Genomic DNA, 20,772 nt, shown 5'->3' on the forward strand with positions numbered 1-20,772 from the left:
AGCGGAGTGAATTTTACAATTTCTAAAAGTCTCTGGTTTCCAACTATGTACAGTAAAGCCTTGATCTAAGAAAAGGGAAACCATACTGTCCATGAGAACCGAATATCCTCTCCACTGTGAATACGCACGTAATCCGATACGGGGTCGGTGTGTGAAACACTACTAATCCAATTACAAAACTTCTATATTTTTCATTATATATTTATGGGAATTTAGCCAACTTATTCGAGGAATTTCTCTGATTTAAATTACACTAAACACGATAAAATTGGTTCTGTACTTAATGGTTTAATTGACGGCATGTATAAATTGTAGAATCACAGGATCTAAGAAACAACCCCACAGACCCGGGAGTTTGTTTTAGATGCAGGCTTTACTGTAAACCAATTAACAAATGTATCCAAGAACCGTACCAAGAAGTCACTCCCAGCAAGATAACCCAGTAACATCTTTAAGGGTATACTTTTAGGCTTAAGCAGTTAGTTTTCCGGTAGGTAAAGTGCGAATATATATTTTGGAATCGTCGAGTTTCCCCCAGAAGTTTCCTGCAGTCTTTCCAAGGTTAGTACAACGATCTCCCAGGTGAAACGATCGCGAGAAGATCCATGGCCCACCAACAAGTAACACGAACAACGTTGTAATGTACAGACCGAGCCGTATAGTCGATGGAAGAAACAGGATGGGAGACCGTCGGAGTCCTCGAGCTCTACCGCGGATCTATGAACACGAGAATGGACCGTAACGCAAGCAAAAGATCACGAAATAAATCTTGCTCGACGGGTACATTAACATTTGCGGCGCCGAATTTCGCGACTCTTCCACCGACGATACGCGTTCGTTTTAACAAAACACCTTTTCCCTTCGCGTCGCCTCGTGTGTCACGCCTTTCCCTCTTTCTTTTTTTTTCTCGTCTTCTCTCTATTTTTGTCTCTTATTCTCCCCCGAAAACCACCCCTCCCCTCCTCTCTCTCCCCTCTCTCCCCCCTCTCCCTCTCTCTTTCTCTCCACAGTACGTTCGTTCGTTTCTTGTCTCCATTTTTGTTGCACAACAGGAATTTATTGATTCGACGACGTTCTGTATAGCCATCCCGCAACTGACCGGAGAAGAGACTCGTCTCTCGTTTTATCATCTGTTTTCTCTTCGTTTATAATACCATTAGTAGTTTTATTTATTTTATTTATTTATTTTATTTTTTTTTGTGTGTCGCTTTTGCTGCAAGTTTTTTTTTCTTCGTATAACATGTAACATGAGAAATCGTATTCTTATTCGTTAAAGACATTCCCTACACAACACGGCTACGGTAATGCGTCATGGATATGTGCGCAAGTGCGTGTGAAGAATATAGGGGGAGGGAGGAGGAAGAGGGAGAGAGAGAGAGAGAGAGAGAGACAGATGGATAGATAGATAGATAGATAGATAGATAGGTAGATGTAGATAGATAGATAGATAGATAGATTGATAGATAGATAGACAGTGATAAACAGAGAAACACAGCGAGAGAGAGAGAGAGAGAGAGAGAGACAAAGGGACACAAACGCTCAAGTAAGAAGATGAGGACACGGTAGTAGCGGTCAAGGGTTAGAAGAGAGAACATCGGGTTTCCGAGGAACAGGGCGGGGTCGGAACCAGGCAAATTCGGGACTGTCGAAGTGTGTCCGCACGTACGCGCGCGTACGCACGTGCGCACATAGGCACACACGTTTTTTTAAATAAACTTTATATGTATAGATCTGCATATAATTGTTAATCATTGATTTCCTCCCTTGTTTTTTTCTGTCGTTTTTGCTGGTTGCTTCGAGTAATTAGCCTCCTCGATTATGTATATATATACACACAAGTATATGTACAGTACATATATATGTGAATATATATAATCGTTATAATAATAACATATACGCTCGACAATTGCGCTGACTCCTCTCTCTCTCTCTCTCTCTCTCTCTCTCTCTCTCTCTCTCTCTCTCTCTCTCGCATAGGCACATACTCACACACACACACTCTCTTTTTCTCCCTCTCTCGCTATCTCTTTGCCTCTATCTCTTTTTTCTGTCTCTATTTTTTTTCTCTCTCTCTCCCTCTCTCTCTCTCCGTTTGTCTTTCGCACGCGCTTCAGCTTGCCTATAGTTAATGATCTATCTTGTAATTGTATATAACTACAACGCTATTGTAGACAACAACAAGTAATGTTATCCTAAACTTGTTCTCACCTGCTTGTTTTTTTCTTCTCTACATCGTATTTCGTATATGTCGTAAAAATGTTGTATATAATGATATTAATATTGTTTATATATTCTGTATTATTGCACGCGGACGCGGACCGCGACGGCGCCGGTCGATTTCGTCGAAGTTCGACTTTTTAATTTCTCGCCGATACTTCGCCGGGACGGGAATTCCGCCCGCGTCGCCGGTTTCGATTCACCGATTCCGTCGCGGCGAACGTTGTTCTCTTTTTTAAACATTAGCCTGTTACGTTTCCCACTTTTTCTGTTTTTTTTTGCCTTTTTTTGTTTGTTTGTTTGTTTGTCGCGAGACACTTGTTACCGTTCCACTACGAACAATAATTCATGTTTTTGTTTGTTCAGCTATTTCCTCTCGCGCGGTTTGTTTAATGCTCTCGCTTTGCTTCGCGCTCGCAAATCTCAGCAATCTTGCCCTAAGGATAATTAAGCCCGAAATCTCATCCCGCGTGAGGCGTGAGTAAAACGCGTGGTCGTTGGTGCTGCATCATGTAATAATGTCCGCCATTTTATCGCGACTCTTTCTCGTTTTTTTTTCGCGGCCGAGGGTTCTTCGGTTTATCACGCTCTTTTTTTTTTGTTTGCTTGTTTGTTTCACACGGGCGTTGTTCTGTACGAAAGATTGGGTTCTTTTTTTTTTACTCCTTTGGTTAGTTTTCTCATTTTCCCCTTACTAATCGTGATATATTGTTTTTTTTTCTTTTAAATGTATATCGAGACAAACGAAAAAGCGTGGTCGGTCGTCCGTCGAGAAGATCGATTTGCCGTTTACATATTTCGACGGGTATCACAAAAATCGTCAAATCGCTTGTCGAGACCTCTCGTTGTTTCGCGAGCAAATTGCACGTGCACGCTGCAATCCGTAGTAAAATTCATAAATATTTTTATCATTTATGTATCGTTTATGTATAGTTAATAATGTACGTGCTACGCGGGTTCACTTTTCTCCACTCAGGCTAATCGCATGTACCCTAAATGTCCGCGAGAAACAGAATCGGCCGTCGCTGCGGCTGGATTCAACCCGCTCGTTGCCGTCCATTAACACAATGGACTCTCTTTTCACAATAAACAATTTATGAAAAACCTGGATATAATTACTCTGAAGTGAAATCTCCTCGATCATGTACACAGAAACTTTCACGGGGTGGTGAAATTCTCAATCATTTCAACCCTCGGACTTTAACCCCTAACTTTTTTGATCTTTTTTTCTTTTGGACAAGAGAAAAATGAACAATTAGTGTAAATTTACTAGATTTTTCAGAAGAATTTTTGTATAGAATTATAGAAATTTTCATAATATTTGCAAATGAAATCGTTCTACACGTGGAATGTAGCTAATCGAGGGTTAAAGTCGCGAACATTTGATTTATTTAATATTCGCCTCTGATAAATGAAAATCGATTTTGCCTCGCAGCATTAAAGCGAAGCGGGACAATAGAGGATTAATTTTAATCTACCGTTTGCACAGTGTGATATCGCCACACAATAAATAATTAAGAACCCAACCATCCGCAATAGTCCATCCGAGGTACGAAATATCGTATAACTTGTCCTCATCGAGATGAATAATTACAATATTTTCGAACAAGTTTTACAATAAAAATCGACTAGTCGTGCACGATCCCAAACGACAATTTAATAGTTGAAGATCGCAAAATATTTCCCTTTTTCAAGATACTTTAACACAAATGTCTCGATTGAAACCGACCGGTTTTCGATTCACACCACTTCGAACCAAACAGTTTTCAAAGAATGAAAAAATTATTCATTATTGCACGCTTACGATTCAGATCACTGGGTACTTGGTCAGAACGATGCAATAAACTGGAGAATCCAATGGGACCACGAACCGGAAGCTTCTCTCAGATCTGGACTTGTCAAGGGTCCACTTGTTCACGGCGGTTTTGAGCATTTCAAAAATTTCCAGAGCTGGTCTAAAGGATGAACTAATTTCGAAAGAGGCTGCTCCGTCCAGTTGGCCCTGCTGCCACAATCCTCCCATTATACACTCTCTATTCACCCCCGTCCTGTTCCCATTGAACCTCCGAAATGTCCAACAGCATTGTCACCAACTCCCAAGTAGGCAATTCCTTGATCAATCACAAATAAATACGAGATACAATTAGAAACTGCAAAGTCAAGAACAAAAGAGGCGATTGGATACTGGATGGCATAGAAAGAGTTGAAACGTGGCCGACAACGACGTGTTTTCGTACGCACGAGCGAAAGAAAGCGTTGTACCGTAATAAAATCATCCTCGGACTCTCTCTCTCTCTCTCTCCCCTCTCTCTCTCTCTCTCACACACACACGCACACCCTCTCACCCCGAACGTATACAACGTTAGAACCTTTACATATTTATATGCGCTGTTGCATTGTATATATGTATATGTATATAATAGTTGTATTATTTATAATATCCATCCTCTCTCTCTCCCTCCCTCTCCCTCTCTTTTTCTCTTTCCCTCTCTCTTTCCGTTAATATGTTTTGTTTCGCTTGCTCCGTGTCCGTTCCCGCTAAGGTATCTGCGTAAACCTAGGTATCGTTTTTCTCTCTTTCTCTGTGTATGTACCTCGTAAAATCCGGATCTCTTCAACTACGATCGTATCTCCGGTATACGTCTACTACTGTGGCGATGGACGGGGGTAGAACCCTATGGTATAATGCGACGAATTCAACAACGACAATCATAAAATATTTGTATATGTATATGTGTCCGCGTGTGTTCCTGTGTGTCGTGTGCTGGTTCGGTGTCTGTATATACATATACGTGAAAAAAAGAATTGGAACAAACGAGATCGCACGTATATATATGTGTGTGTAACCGTTCGTGCGCTCCCGCACTCCTCTTTACCTGGGTGCTTCTATCTTATCCCGTTTCGAATGTGTTTTCGTGTTGTGTTCGTTAGTTGTTTGTGTTTTATATTGTAACTAATCACAAGAAACAATGGCATACGCCGAAGATCGATAATTGCCCGGCCCCAGTTTGTCTATCACGCGTGCATTTGTCTGTCGCACGCGCGCACACACGTCCTTATTGTAATACAGTGGTGTGTGCGCGTCCAGTGTGTGTGCGCGCGCGCGTCCCACAACAACGATCATAGCACGCGACCGGATCTCGTCCGACGGGTTCTGATCGAGATCCGACAACAGTAAATATATATATATATATATATATTATATATAATATAATTTAATATAATATAATATACATATATATAATATTATATTATATATATTATACATACATATTTAATATACATATATAATAATCTTTAATCATATATCATATTACTCTGAAACGCGTTTGTATTCTGTTTTATTTTCTCTCTTGTTCACCTAAGTACCTTACGAATTACGTAACTCTAATAATACCGCTAAAGTGATCAGTTACCTTTATAATAGTCAACGTCTCTTTGTCTTTGATATGTGCGTTCGCGCCTTCTCGTTTGCCAAGAGAATATGTTTAAGCCTTTAAGCGGAATTTCGTTTTCTCGTCGCTGCGTACCTTCTATTTCTTTCTTCTCTCATTCTTTCTTTCTTTCTCACACATACACGTTTACGTACATTCACGCGCGCTCTGTTACACACCTGCTCACGCACACAGCACGCGCGTACACGACACCACAGTTTTCTTCTTCGTGGCTGGTTTATTTTGTTAATAAACGAGATCATGTTGGATCACTAGACTGGCGAGTTTTATGTAATGTTTAATATGTATATGCTTGTTGCAGGGGTTTCCCAAATTAAGGAAACGTTCGTGTTGTTGAAAATTTATGTTATCTTTTATTTAAAACGAACTATTTAGTTGGTGAAATAGTTTGTGAATGTTGGTATGACCAATTGGCAGGGCCACCATAACCACAGGGCTAAATGGGCTAATTATAAGCCCCGGGGCGCAAGCCTTTTGGGGGCGGCAATTTTTATTGGTGTTATATTTTTTTGTTACTAGTTTAGTAATTAGATAAACTTCTAGCAGAAGTACAAAAGAGAAAGTGTGCCAATGATGACATTTACTAAAAATTTGGGCTTCTGGTCAATTTGAAAAATTTAAATGAAGACACAATTAGAGAAAGAATGCTGCAAAGTTGTGCGGAACGTATATGGACGATCTAGAAAATAATTTTATTGAAGAATGCCTTCATTCTAAACACTTATATTTATTGGAAAATAAAGAAATATATCTACTGCGGTATTGTCATTACAAATTGCAGCGGCGAAAGATCTTTTTCGGCACTGAAACAATTATTTATGGTCTTCTTTGGGACAGAGCAAATTAAATGCTTTGAGTATCTGATGCATAGAGAGTGACGTATTTAATAACTTAAATATGTGTGATATTATTAATCAATCTGCAAAAGAAAAAGCTAGGAAAATAAATATATAAGTTACTTTTGTTTTTTGTTTGCTATAACGTTTGTTTCTGTTCATATAGGTTTTTCTTTAAATTTTGTATGAATTTTATGTTTTTGTTTAGTGTAATGGTAATAAATTGACTTTTTCTAGTTCTGACACTTTTGTATAACTTTGCCGGTCAACCCGCTCCCGCTATCCATCCCGTGTATTTTCTTATGGCGCAGTATTTTTAGTAGCCCACGGGCGCCGAATATCTTAGGACGGGCCTGGCAATTGGTTATACAACAAATCAACAAATCAACATCAAGGCAAGAAATCTTGAACAAATATATAACACATTGAGTTTTTCAATCGACAAACAAAATTCTCAGTGAATTCTGATTTTCGTAAAATGGTTCACGAAAATTGGCGAATTGTGCGAAGCACAAAGAAACACGTATATTACTAATATTTTTACTGCATTATTCTACAGGGAATCATTCGATCGTCAGAAACAAATGTTCCCTTGCTCTGTTTTTCCTGAAGCAAGCCATGGATACGAAAATTTGCATAAAATTGCAGTCTAGTGTTCACGAAACAATGACGGTATGTTTCACTCGGTCCATTGGAAAACCAATACTGCCGATCGGTAAATATTTGTATATTGTATGCACACAATCGATCGAAAGTTTGTAATCTTTCAGCGAATCGGTAAAAATAGAAATAGACGACGTTGCATAATACTAGTAGACTAAAAATGAAAATGCCGATGCGTTTCGCATCATAAAATCGAACAATTACAATAGTTCATTCCAGAAATACGGAAATAAGAAAACAACCTATTCCTCCAGGTCTATTGCTCTCAGGAAAATTGATTGCTTTATAATTGAATTAAAAATCATGCAATTTCACACTTTCGGTCAATGATGCTACAAAGATACAACGCAACTAACGAATCAACTGGTCTTATCCCTGCTGCAATCTTGAATTATAAAATTCGAAATAAGGTTACGAAACCATTATATTATTAATAGACTGCGGAGTTCTTTTATGTATCTCACAAATGTGAATAATTCTCTTTTATTTCAAAACTGGCTGTAACATTTATTTTATTCCCATGTGACGTTTTGATAGCTCGTGTAAAGTAGTTGAGAAATAAATTGTCACGTATAATGAAATCGTCGTATTAATGCACAGCTAATTAGCCGAATCAGTGTTGGTGCAAAAATTAACCCTTAGTACTCGAGTACTAAAATATTGTTTCGATTATTAAATATGTTGGTATCTAATCAATCACTAAACATTTAAATATTGTATCAGGTATTATATTAATTTCATCTACAATGGAATTCTTCTAGGTCGGAAGAAATGTTTAATTTTCGAGTTAAAATAGCTCCGACTGCAAAGGGTTAAGATTATGAAAAGAAAAAGTACCCTTTCATTTTAATCTCTGTTCGTTACAGTGGGTTTAGTAAATTTTAATTCTGCTTAGAGATCCGCAATATATTTTTGTGAAAAACCAAAAGAATGCAGCAGAGTTTAGCATGATCCCATAAAGCGAATCAAACTAAAACTGAATGAAACGTTCGACTAAAAACAGACTAATTCTGTACGCATAAGATCGCGCAACCAAAGTGAAAACTTCTATGACGATATCAGACTGCGCATCCACCGCGCAGAAATTATGTACGCGGTGCGTCTAAAGAAGTTTCCACATGGAAAAATTAGGAATTGATGCGCAATGCATACAGTTGGCGAATCAGCCACCCGAAGCAACAAAGCTGCGCTTATGGTTGCACGTGGCAAGCCCTAATCATGTCCGGGGCGGCGTCGGGTCGCGTGTAAACGGTCCGTCACCTGCGCGATTATTATATATAAAAATGATTCTGGAGCCGCTGGCCACAAGTCTACGTATCGGCCAGCGTCGCGAACAGAATCGTAACTCGATGTGTCTCCGTGTTCGGCCTCGGCGATGTATATCCTAAAGTATTATAAAGTAGAAATTATGAGGCGCGATAGCAGACCGCGACCGCCGAACCTTTTCTGTCGGCCGACCTTCGGCTTATCACGCGATCCCTCGTTCATCCGTGCCTGCCTGCCTGGCGGCTTATCATTTCCGTGCGTCACCTTCCCAACGAGAACAACGTAACAAAATCTATTGTTGGTCTCTTCGTTCGTATCTCGTTAGAGTTTCTATGTCTCCAGGGAGTCGCCCCATCTCTTCCCGCGATTGCTATCGAGCGAAAACCTGAACACTCCGAGAGGCCGAGAGGCAATTTTCGAGGCTCGAAGGGCTGCTCGCCCTGATTCGCGACCCTAAATTCGCTAAACGCGGGCTATGGATCTCGTTTCACTCGAAGCGACCCGCTCCGAATTATGAACGACACCTAAGGCCAATTTGCCAACTCGTGCTTTGTGCTTTTCAGCATTGCAAAATCGAACCGTTCCCCATCGACTCCATCGATTTTTCTTCGCAACGTTTGCCAATAAAAATTTCCCACTTTTTAATAGAACGACAGTATGGCAATTGATATGTTTGTAAAATTTTCAAAAAACGCATCTGATGTGGCTTCGGTAGAGACCCTTCTGTAGACAACAAGCTACCTGGACATCTAGTTCTATGCTTTCTCTAATCATTTTTACCTGTACTCGTAAAAATTCGTTGTAATTAAAAAAAAAAGATTTCGTTGTAATTCAGATGGAAAGTCTAGTTTTTCCCGTATTTTTGATGATCTTCAATAGCCAATCACTGCTAAGTGAATTCAAAATAGGAACACCTCGAATAATTATTGGTCGCGGAGTCGATTAGGATCGCGGGTCGATTAAATTTGCTACAACGAATGTTCGCAGAACATGCTGGCATCGGACGCGCGCGCATACGCGCACGCACACGCACACACATTGACGCAATGTTTGTTCCGTTCGTATTCCCGGCTAGTGATACTAAAAACCGCCTACGGATCGCAAGAAATGGCGCTGCCGTTTCGAATTCTCTTGTCTGTTGCTCGTTCGAACGATTTGTTGATCGGTGATCGATACCTCGGGAAGATCGTATTGTGCATCATTCGCTACTTGCTTCACGGTTTTATCATTTACAAGAACTATTAAGAAACGCTACGACCTATCGGCTACGTCTCGCTAAATGCTTTCTTCCCTTCGCACTTTGGTTCGTTACGCGTGTCCGCACGCTTTGCATTTTCGTGTCGCACCTGTTCGGGACCGATTCGCGTCTGTTTTATCTTTGTGATTCTTCGGTCTCGATCGCTCTACGTTGAACGAACGCGAGCTAGCCGGTCCTGAAGAACAGTCTCGCTGTTGATTGGTCGTGGTCATCGCGAATTACTGGATCCAGCATGAGCATAGAGCGCCTTGAATTGCTGCTGGAGCAACGCGTTCGAGGCCAATAACATTCGAGGGAGGAGAAACTGCGAATCTTGCGATTCAAGATTCTTCTTGTCTACCCTGCTCACGCTCTCTCCGTCTTTCTGTCTAAGTAGGCGTGGCGTGTCCCGAGTGGGCGTGGTCTTGTTGCTCTCCCAGGAGTCGAAACTGTGTCCCACAGAGCATTCCGCGGCCATGCCTGAGCTAGATCGATAGCAAGATGAGCCACGAACCAGTAGAACGAATCGGTAGATAATAAGGCTGCCAGACGCGACGCGCGCTTGATTTCTTCTCTTCTTTCCCGATCGCCTAAGTCAGGCATGTACAATGAACACTCTCCATCTCGAGAGCAATCTGAATTGCCCCCGGGCAACTCTTCAAGGCAAGCGATATCAGAGAAAGAAGAAATATTTTCAACCTTGCGATGGAAAATTACCTATCTTTCTCTATGTGTACGGTAGACGTGGCCTGCTCAGAAAGGGCGTGGTCTCGCTGCCCCGACGGAGCCAGGACAGCGCACTACGGGGCAATTTCTGCCCACGACTACTCTGAACGGTCTCCCGAGCAATCCCGCGTTCTTGCTCAGCGAGTTTGTCGTTTCTCGTTCGAGTCGGCGACAGCAGCTCGGGGTGATATTATGGCTGGTAATTACGGTGGTAAGAACGCGATCGGTAAAGAGAGCCGGAACGTGTTAGGAGCTGAATCGCGAGCCGGATGTTCGTTCGTTGCCGAGGATGTACAAAAATGCGTCTTGAAGCGAACATTCCCGTCGAATCAGCTCAGCCACGCTCTCCCTCTCTGTCATGTCTCGAAACAGAGAACACTCTCGTTGTTTCACACGTCGTCCTGTGTTCAACCCCTGCTGACATTGTCTTCTTTGCCGATTCCGTTCCCCGCGTCGGCTTTCCTCGCGTTCTCATTTTTTTGGCTGTTTTCTGTTTCTTCTTTAGTAAAAAGCTAGGCCGCTGTTAGGCGTTCAGGGCGGTTCCCGATACGTAACGCTCCTCCCACTCTCCCCCTCCCTCTTTCTCTCTTATTCTTGCGCGCTCTTTCTCTCTCTCTCCCATTCTCACTCTCTTTGCATCGCTTCAAACAACAGTCACTTTCCGCAAAAAATCTTCGAACCGTATTCTTAAACTTAATCGATATCACGTTACAACTATCGTTAATTCTACGGCGTTTAAAACGTACTTTGAAACATTTCATATAATACAGAATCTGTTTAACGGTTAATTAAAAATCTTCATCCGGCTATCTCTCTCTCGCTCTCGCTCTCCCTTTCGCAGTCACAACTTTCGCACTACATTTTTTAATCTGTACACCGTTCCCGTTCTCTCCCGCTCTCCCGTACTCTCTGTTTCTCTTCGCGTGTACATGTAACAACAACGATGACGATGACGATGATGACGATGACGACGACAACGATCATGATGGTTGCGATGGGTATAATTATGATAAGGATGATTTTGAGGATGATGAGATCGTGCAGGTTGACAACGGTGAAAATGGTCGCGAGGATGGCGATGCCGGTCGTCGTGATGGTAATCATAGTAACGGTAATAATCATCGTCGTAAGAATAATTCAACGTCGTCTAAACGGTATCACCATAGCGTGATCATAGGATCATAGCGTGACATCGAGAACTCGAAAGAATGTTAGCGGAAAAAATAGCTCGGCGAGTAGCGGCGACGAGTGGGGACCGTGGAGCTATTAACGTTCTTTCATTATGTTGTTAATCTCGACGCTTATGGCGTTTCGTAGTGACTTTATCTTTCCACGGTGCCCGCACGGCCGGGCTTTCTTAGTTCGAAGATACAACCTGTCTGCAGCGACTAGTCAATTTGTTCAGCTTGTCATTGTTTATTGGAAAACATTGTAGACACTGAGTTGCAAAAATGTTGGAGAATTTGTTAAAATGCGGTCGTTCGATGAACGGAGTTCCAAGAAAATTGACTGCCTCAAACACGATCAAACAGCGTTCATGCCGGAGTTTTGAAAGTCCAGATTTTTCAGAGAAAATATTTCTTTTCGGGACGAGAGAACATCGAATTTCGGGGACTTTTAGCCCAGTCGCTGGACAGATCGCGTTTATGTGTATCCGCTTGGAGGGCCGCGCAATTAGGCTCGGCAGAAACGCGATTTACCATCGGTAGGTGCAGAGCAAGCGTCGCGGTGCTCGATTTGAATGGACGCCGAGCTGCTCGCGCGGCCATCTTCCGTGGGCACGCTATCCCTCGGGATCTATACGCGCTTTTTAGGAAAGCTCGATCAGCTCGCATGCCGCTTACGTAGACTAGATTCTGCTGAATAGTAGAGTATGTAATTGTGAGGTTTAAAAACGAGCGCGACCCGGACCGGAAGCGCACGATTCGATCCGTTTCGCGCATCCGTGATCCGACGCCTTGGATCGGATCCGACGATTCAGGGCCGCTCTGTTCGAATCTGCAGAAAATCATGGATTTTTCGGAACGCTGTGTTTGCCTCGAACGATTCTCTTCCATGGAAAATTCTTTTTAATCATCCTCGGAATGAAGAAGATTTTCGGAAGCTTTTGAACAATAATCTTTGTCAAATCATTTTCAATTGCCTCGGAACGAAGCTTCGTATGTTGAAGTCCGATCGTAGCTTGTTGTTCCTTCGGATAGAGTTGCCATACTTTTAATCGTCCTCTGAATAAATTACGACGTTGACGAAAAACCGATTTCTCTACACTGTTAACCATTTGCACTCGCAGCTGTTCTAACTCCAGAACTCTGATGATTTTTGTCATAGCTAGACATTTTAATCGAAGAAACATTGTATAAGTGACGGAAAGAAGATTTTTCATAACTTATTGAATACAAGCGAATTTGTTAATGTACAGTGGTCGAAATTTCCATAGTTCCACTAAAAATTTTCCTGGTTTTGATCGTTATCGACTGAGTTTTTCATTGTTACTGACTGAGTGTGATTACTTCTTCGGTTACAATAAATTTCTTGACTGGTATTTCGATTGTTGCGATTAGCTTCAATTATTACAGTTATATTTGATATTTTATTGAAAATTACAGCGAAATTACCATAGTTCCAGCTGATATATTCCTTTATCTTTAACAGTGTGAGTACTGTGTACAAAACTCTGTGTATAAAAATATACTTACTTACTTGATTTACTTTTAGTTTTATAAAATAGGATTTACTTTTAGGTTATATCGATTTTTATATCGATTTTTCTTAACATGCCACGGATTAAATTATTAAATGTGGAGAAACAGATTAAAATAAAGGCTTATAATGATGGAGGGCTATCTAACAGGCAAATTGCCTTAAAAATAAATAAATCCTATCATGTCTATAAATAATTTTGTTAAGTTAGGTGATTTATACGGCACAAATCATACGAAGGGTGGAAATAAAAAGTTGAGTCGAAGGCAAACTTCGTTAATTTTACGTGCTGCATCAAGTCAAAATGTAACAACACGGCAGATAAAAACGGATTTCGATCTCCCAGTATCTCAAAAACGTGTTCAACAAATCCTAAAGAAAAGTAAACGCTTCGTATGGGCGAAAAAGGACTCAAACCCGTCTTTAACGCATTATCATAAACAAGCAAGACTCGCTTTTGCTAGAACTCATATGTCATGGAATGAAGAATGGGAAAAAGTAATTTTTTCGGATGAGAAAAAGTATAATTTAGACGGACCAGATACTTTTAAGTACTATTGGCACGATTTGAGTAGACCACATGACATTGCCACGAGTCGAAATTTTGGTGGAAGTGTTACGGTGTGTTGGATATCAACGAAAATGAATTCTGAAAAATACACAAAACTTTTGAAAGTCGCTCTAATTCCCTTCATGGAAGAAATGGGTTTGGATGACTATGTATTGCAACAAGGTGATACAGCCGTCCACACTTCAAGAGTCAGCAAGGAATGTTTCAAAAGAAAAATATTTAATTAATGCAGTGGCCCGCCCGATCTCCGGACCTTAACCCCATAGAGAATCTTTGGGGAACACTATTTCGCAAGGTGTACGCAAATGGAAAACAATTTGCTACTGTTTCAGAACTTAAACGTAGTATAAGACAAGAGTGGAGTAGTATAGACGTATCGACGTTACAAACCTTAATTAGAAGTATGACTCACCGAGTTTTTCAAATTATTTTGAAAAATGGTAGGAATATACAATATTAAAATACAATTATTAAATAAAATGTGTAGGTTTTGTAAGAGATAAATAAAGTATTATATTCAGTGGAACTATAGAAATTTCGAACAACCCTTCATCAAAAATACATACTTTTTAACTTTATCACTTGAATGAGAAGACATTCTATTTTGAAACTATTCAGATGTCTTTGTAATCATCTTAATATAACATAAATACTTGGAGCCTATTTATTTTTTTTATAAATCAACCAAAATTGCCAAGCAAATAAGTATGGAACTATGGAACTTTCGACCACTGTAGAGATTGTATTATGGTATGATAATCTTTAGTAGTACTTCTTTTTTAGAAAAGCTATTCGAGTGCAAAAGTTTTAGAGTTGAAATTTCAGGTTTCAGACCAGGTGTTCCAAGTATTCAGCGGATATAGTGAAGTCTTCGTAGCTTGACGATTGAACGACTCCTTTTGTCGCATTTTGTGCTCGTGTGAACGCTATGAAAGCGCACAATCCGCAGTCTATTCCACGATGCAATTATAGGATCGCGAGTGGTGGATCGAATGGGCGAGCAGCTAGTTATATTTTCGTTTTGAATAAAAGATAGAGACGTACGTGGACAAGAATGGCCGCCGTTCGATACTGGCGGAGGTAAAAGGATCTTCGTTTATAATGGTTACGTAAAACGGTGTAATTTGATTTGATCGGGAAATACGAACTGAGCTTCGCTCGGCGCTGACGATATTAAATTGCTTTTTTTGAGAGCCACTGCTGTTCAGATGTTGAAAGTCGTCTCTGAAAATATTCTCTTTTTTTTTTAAATCGAAAGTGGATGCCCCAGTACAATAATTTAGAAGAAATTCTGTGATGGATGAATTCAAATCCATTTTGTTCATTCGTTTATTAGTGAACAGACTGCGGACAATGGCTATTTACAAAAAATAGACTCTTATCCAGGAGGAATATTATAATCAGGAACAACAACTTTGTTTCTGAACTGTTTGAAACAATGAAATGAAACGAATACACTGCCGAAGGAAAATTTTTCTTATTTTTCTGCTTCGGATAAACTAAGTGGTAGTCGTAAGAGAAGATTAAACACTAAATTACCGGCAATACTTCGTGAAATCCTTCTTACTGCAGGTCTCTATCGTTGCAACAATACCGAATCGTTTATAAACGATTCGGCCGAGGCAAACAGTGGAATGTCAAAAGCGAATGCAACAAAGAGGTCCAAAATTCACAAAACGTATAATTACTATCGGGAAAGCCGCCGTGTCTTTAATCTGAACAAAGCTGTTCAGCCGAGCAAGCAAATAAATAAATCAGAGGAAAATATTCCTCTCTGACGCTCCAATTAACCTGGAAACCGATTAAACCGTGGCAAAGCGGTCGCGGAGAGTATCGTCCGAGGCGTGGACTGTTGTATGGTCGTTTCCCTGAATCGTTGAGGATCGATTGGTCGATCGTTGCAGCCGGTCCCAGTCCGAATAAAGTGTCTAGACGCTACGTTTTACAGGCGAGAAGAGATTGTTGTCTTAGAGAGAGAAATCCAGCGAGCGGTCGGGCCCATCGATCGTCTAACGGGAGCGTCTATCGTGCCGGAACGATGGGATCGTGCCAAAAAAGTAGAGGGTCGATCGCGGCCGGACCGGTGATCGAAATGGGGCCAGCTCGATCATCGAAACAGCTGTTCGTGGAACGCTTTAGCGAGCCGGAGCCATAAATGAGAACGCTTTTCATCGAGAGATTCATTGTCCTTGTCGCGAGAGAATTTGGCAGTTCGACCGACGCGACGCCGCCTTAAACGAGATCGAAGCGGAGATCGACGGATTTGGTCGGCCCCCGTTGAATAGTCGACGAACACATAGACGATCGATCGAATTCCAATCGATTGTATCCTTGTTCGCCGGTGGCCAACGAGAGGCGTAGACGATCGGTTCGTCCGAGTCGAGACTAGCTAGAGCTAGGACAAGTTTATCGTAGGAGATCGTAGAGGAAATCGTATAGAAGTAGCCGGAGAAGTAATAGTAGTGTAGTAGTAGTAGTAGTAGTAGTAGTAGTAGTAGAAGTAGAAGAAAAAGTTCGAAGAAGAAGAAGAAGAGGTAGAAGTAAGTAGTTAGTAGATCAGAGAAGAAATCGAATTATAGAATACAACGAGAACAGTGAGAACAGTAGAGGAGATAAAAAGGGGGGACTTGGGACTGAGTAGGGGGTGTGCCTCTCTGCCCCCTCACCCTTCTCCCAGATTCTACAAACGGTGTTAACAGTTTCGTCGTTTATATCGGTTTGATGGTCGCGCGCGCGCACGATCGTTGGCACGATCGGCCGGACCCGCTCGCTGCGGCTAAAGAAACAAACCGAAGCCGGTCCCCGTCGTTCGGGAACGCGGCACCCGCGCGGTTTCACGGTTCTTAAGGAGATGAGTATTTTGTTTCAGGTATTTCAAGGTTTATACAATATGTACAACGCGTGTGTATCCAGTCCCCGGAACTATTTAGGTCGAACGGAAAACGCGGAACGGAATGAATTAGGGGTTGGGGGGGGGGGGGGTAACAACGGTGAAGGGGAAGCCGAAGCTCGACGAGGCGCAATTTAGTTGTCGGTCACCGGCCCCGTGTCGCAGGGATCATCTCCGAGGGCTTTTTTTCTTGTTCTCTAGGGGATTTTCCTGCTCGGGTATCTCGGGGAACGAGGGGAGAGGGAGGGGGTAGGGGTTGGTGGGTGGGGAGTTGTGTCAACAGTTTCGAGAGTTGTATCCCGGGAAAGGCTGTGTTCGTCGCGCGCGTTTCTCTTCCGATCGATTCGAGGAGAGGAGACGTCGCCGCCGCCTCCGCGCGCACGGTTAAAGTCGCCGTCGACCACGACGACGATGATGACGATGACGTGATGACGAGACCCGTATGTGTGCGTCGTTCCGCGACCTCGCGGACCTGGCTCGCCTCCGTGTTCGTGTTTGATCGCGCGTGCCGCTCTGCGCTGCTGCTGCTGCTGCTGCTCCTCTTCTTTCTTCTTCTCGGCTCTGGCTCGATCCTAAACCGGACAGACCAGGATCTCGTACTCGAACATCAACGAGACCGCCACGAACACGAAGTACAGCAGGAACATCGTGAAACCGAGACCCTTGTTCATACGCCACTTGAAGCACGCGATGCTCATGATCACGAACAACAGCATGCAGAACAGGATCGCTATGCTGCACACCATCCCCACCGAGTTCACCTCCACCGGCTTGCCGTAGATCAGCCCGTACAGCAGCCAGGGCACCGGAAGCCTGAAACAGAAATGTTGTGGGTTCGTTGGTGTTTTGCATTGCTGGTACTACGGCTATATTAGTGTTAGGAACGCTTCTTTTCACACTCTCTGTGCAACGTCACATCACGCGTGCACCACGAATGGTGCACCAAGTTTATGCAGACTGTGCAAATTCACTCTTATGTAGAGTACCCTACCATACTAGCATTTATGGTGGCCAATCGTTGGGATATGGTTCGTGATTTTGTCTAGAAATAACCGACATAGGGCCCACGACGAACATTTATGACAATCTGCCAACGAATATCCCCCGTTGGGCCTACAATTATTATTATATACATAATACTTGGTTAATTAACAAGAAATTTACGCATGATAATATTACATTGGTCCAACTTCCAACCGTTGGCCATTCATAAATGTCACTAGGGACAAGAATGATTAAATAAATCGGTATAACCCTACAGAATCTCAGAGGTTGCCAGTCAAAGTGACACAAAATAAGAACCTAAATTTTCTCCCTCAAGAACGTGTGACATTCTCAATTTAATTTTCCTCTCTCGGAGAAATCATCGGAAAGCACAGCCCGCATTCCTCTTCGTATTTCATCCCCCACAATCGGACGAGTCTTCAGCTTGTGGATTTCCCGTGATTCACCAGGAGAACTGGGACGAGGTTGGCGAACTGGATCCTATAAATCGCATTCGGCGGACATGGTCGTTGCGTTATTGCCGTCCATCGCGCGTTATTTTCCCCTCGGACGCATTCTAATCGCAATCTCCGAGGTGCAATCGCGTCTTATGCGGAAATCTATGCGGTTTTTTTGTCTCGGCTGGCAGCCGCAGAGCCGCGAGAAGTCATGGCAGAGGGTGGATGTAGAAAGGGTTTGAGGGTGGGTTCGTAGCGAGCGTTCCGCCGGTTTCCTTTCTGGGCAGTCTGCCAGCTGGCAGCCGGACAACGGATGCGTGGAACCGAATCGATCTTCGATCGAGTCGATTGCCGAATACAGGGACGCTTCGGGAAATCGTGCGTGTGCATGCGCACAGACGTATGCGTTCTAGCGAGAGATCGAGGTGATCCCAATTCGACGAACAAACTGGCGGAAGTCGCGGCCGCGAACACCGAGCGGCCCTGGAAAACCAGGCTACGCTATTTTATTGGCACAGGAACATTTTTCTAGAGATATGTTATAATCAGGCTACGGATGTTTATGCAGTTTTCAAATTTTGTAGACAAATAACGTATATTAACGTTTTCAGCGCACTGGTTCGATCTGATGCTACTACCAACTGTCGACAGTTGGCAATTTGTAAAAGAAATTAGAAATATTGAGATTCCAGACGAATCATTTATGTTGGTTTCTCTGGACGTAACAGCTTTGTTTACCAACGTTCCAATTGATTTGGCTTTGCAGGTTCTTGAAAATCGTTGGAATGAAATAAGTGAACATATCACTATTCAACGTAATGAGTTTGTTTTGGCAGTAAGGCCGTCCACACACGGGTCGATCGGCGATTCGGTCGACGCGATTCCAGTCGCATGCCATTCCCCCCTCCACGTGACTTCCAATGCAAATGAATGGAGAGCCACACACGGGTCGATTCGTGGTCGACTGAAATCGCGTCCGTCGCATGAACCGACCACACACGGGTCGATCGTCGATTTGGTCGACGCGATTCCAGTCGCATGCGATTCCCCCTCCACGTGATTTCCAATGAAAACTAGAGGGGTGTTGTTGCTCGCTCGCTTCGCGAGCTTCGCAAGTAGGGTTGTCGTAGCTCGCTCGCTTTGCGAGCTCGCGAGAGGGTTAGTGGTACGGATGTTATTTGGTGTGTGACTCTCCACGAGCCACACAAAGAACTTCCCGATTCGTTAGTTGCAGTATATTATTATCATTATTAAGTGTACGTTTTAAGAAGATTATACGTTTTCAGGGAAATTCAATAGTTTTCTACTTATCAAAATGTTTGCTATATGGCGTCGCATTAAACCAACATCGTAGGCTCGTTGCTCGCTTGGTTCCTTGTTATAGCATACTAATGTTGCAAAATAAATTGTCTTAATTAGTTTTTCGCAAACGATACAACTCCTCATTATCCGGGTTTGCAGTATTGATCTTGGTTTTCTTCGATACTGTTAATTTAAATTGTCCCAAGATATATAAACCGCGCTCAATTTTGAAACTCTGCTCAGTGCTACATACAAAATTTGTAAAGTTCGCCTTTCTGATTTTTTAAAATCCAAACATACTTTCTCGTATGTTTGTCCCTGACTTTTATGAATCGTAATCGCTTCAGCAGGAACCACTGGAAATTGACTACGTGTGATTTGATATTTTTCCTCTCTCGACATATTTACTTGATTCGATATTTTTATTATTGGTGCTAAATGATCAATATTGGCATTTTTCATATAATCACGATAACGAGTTCTTACTTTTACTCCTACTCTGGCCAATTGAAAATCTAACCAAAATATAGACGGAATTTTAGTATTTTCTTGAAAAGTAATAAATTTTAATATTCCGCATGTGTGCTCCATTAACCAATCCGTTTTCAACATCAATGTTATTAATAATTATCATATAGTTTATATTAATTTTCAATTTAATCTCAGTTAATAATTCGTTTTGAACTGATTGTGTTTTTAAAGATTGTAATATACATTTTTTTTGTACTTTCATCGATATTCTTCGAAAATGTATTCTCGGCAGTAGAGATGATTAACTCACTCTTGCATTGGGATAATTTTCGATTATTGTAAGCGTAAAATTCGTCGTAAGACAAAAAAAATTGAAAAAAAAATTTTTTGTATAATTACGTTTGTTTCTTCGGTGGAAACTTTCCGTTCTCTCGTATAAATTGCATTGTTGAATGAACTTCTTTCGAAAAAAACTAAAAAAACTAAAAAACTACTTGACCAAAATGGACCAAAATCTAATCAGCTCTAAGTTACAGCGGGGCACATCGATTGCATCATTCATCATCCTGATCGCGTTGTTACTTTTTCTGAAAACGTTAACGAAAAATTTGATTACATAGAAACGGCCATACGCGCACACACACACACACACACACACACACACACACCTAATATGTCTGCAATGACCTTGAAACGTGTAGATCTGCTAAAAAATCGATTTTCGATTTTCGGGGTCATTACAATAACTTCCCTATAAAATCGGGAAGTTAATAAATGAAGAGCCGCACACTGAAATCGCCGTGATTCTAATCGCGTGCGATCGGCAGCGAAGTTGGAAAATCGCGTGAATCGTACGATTCACAGTTCATGTAATTTAAATGATTTGGCCATTATTTTTTGTTGTTTGAGTGCATTGCACTCTTCGATGTGGTCTATGTATTTAGGTTACATAGGTTATTATTTATTTATTATCTTTTTTTATGTTATTACGCATAC

The 20,772-nt window shown here is 41.8% G+C and overlaps 1 protein-coding gene across 6 annotated transcripts in view; it reads right to left on the reverse strand.

Annotated features, from left to right (window-relative positions):
- Positions 1–1,959: 1,959 nt before the first annotated feature.
- Nckx30c (solute carrier family 24 member Nckx30C) overlaps positions 1,960–20,772 on the reverse strand; it is a 224,846-nt gene continuing 206,033 nt past the window's right edge. For all 6 annotated transcript variants that reach the window (XM_076423863.1, XM_076423862.1, XM_076423861.1 and 3 more), the window contains one exon: positions 1,960–17,374. In XM_076423863.1, coding sequence (XP_076279978.1) covers positions 17,134–17,374 — 241 coding nt within the window. In that variant the 3' untranslated portion in view covers positions 1,960–17,133. The remainder of the gene's footprint in view (positions 17,375–20,772) is intronic.

Source organism: Lasioglossum baleicum, chromosome 5, assembly GCF_051020765.1.
Source record: "Lasioglossum baleicum chromosome 5, iyLasBale1, whole genome shotgun sequence".
NCBI classification, from domain to species: domain Eukaryota; kingdom Metazoa; phylum Arthropoda; class Insecta; order Hymenoptera; family Halictidae; genus Lasioglossum; species Lasioglossum baleicum.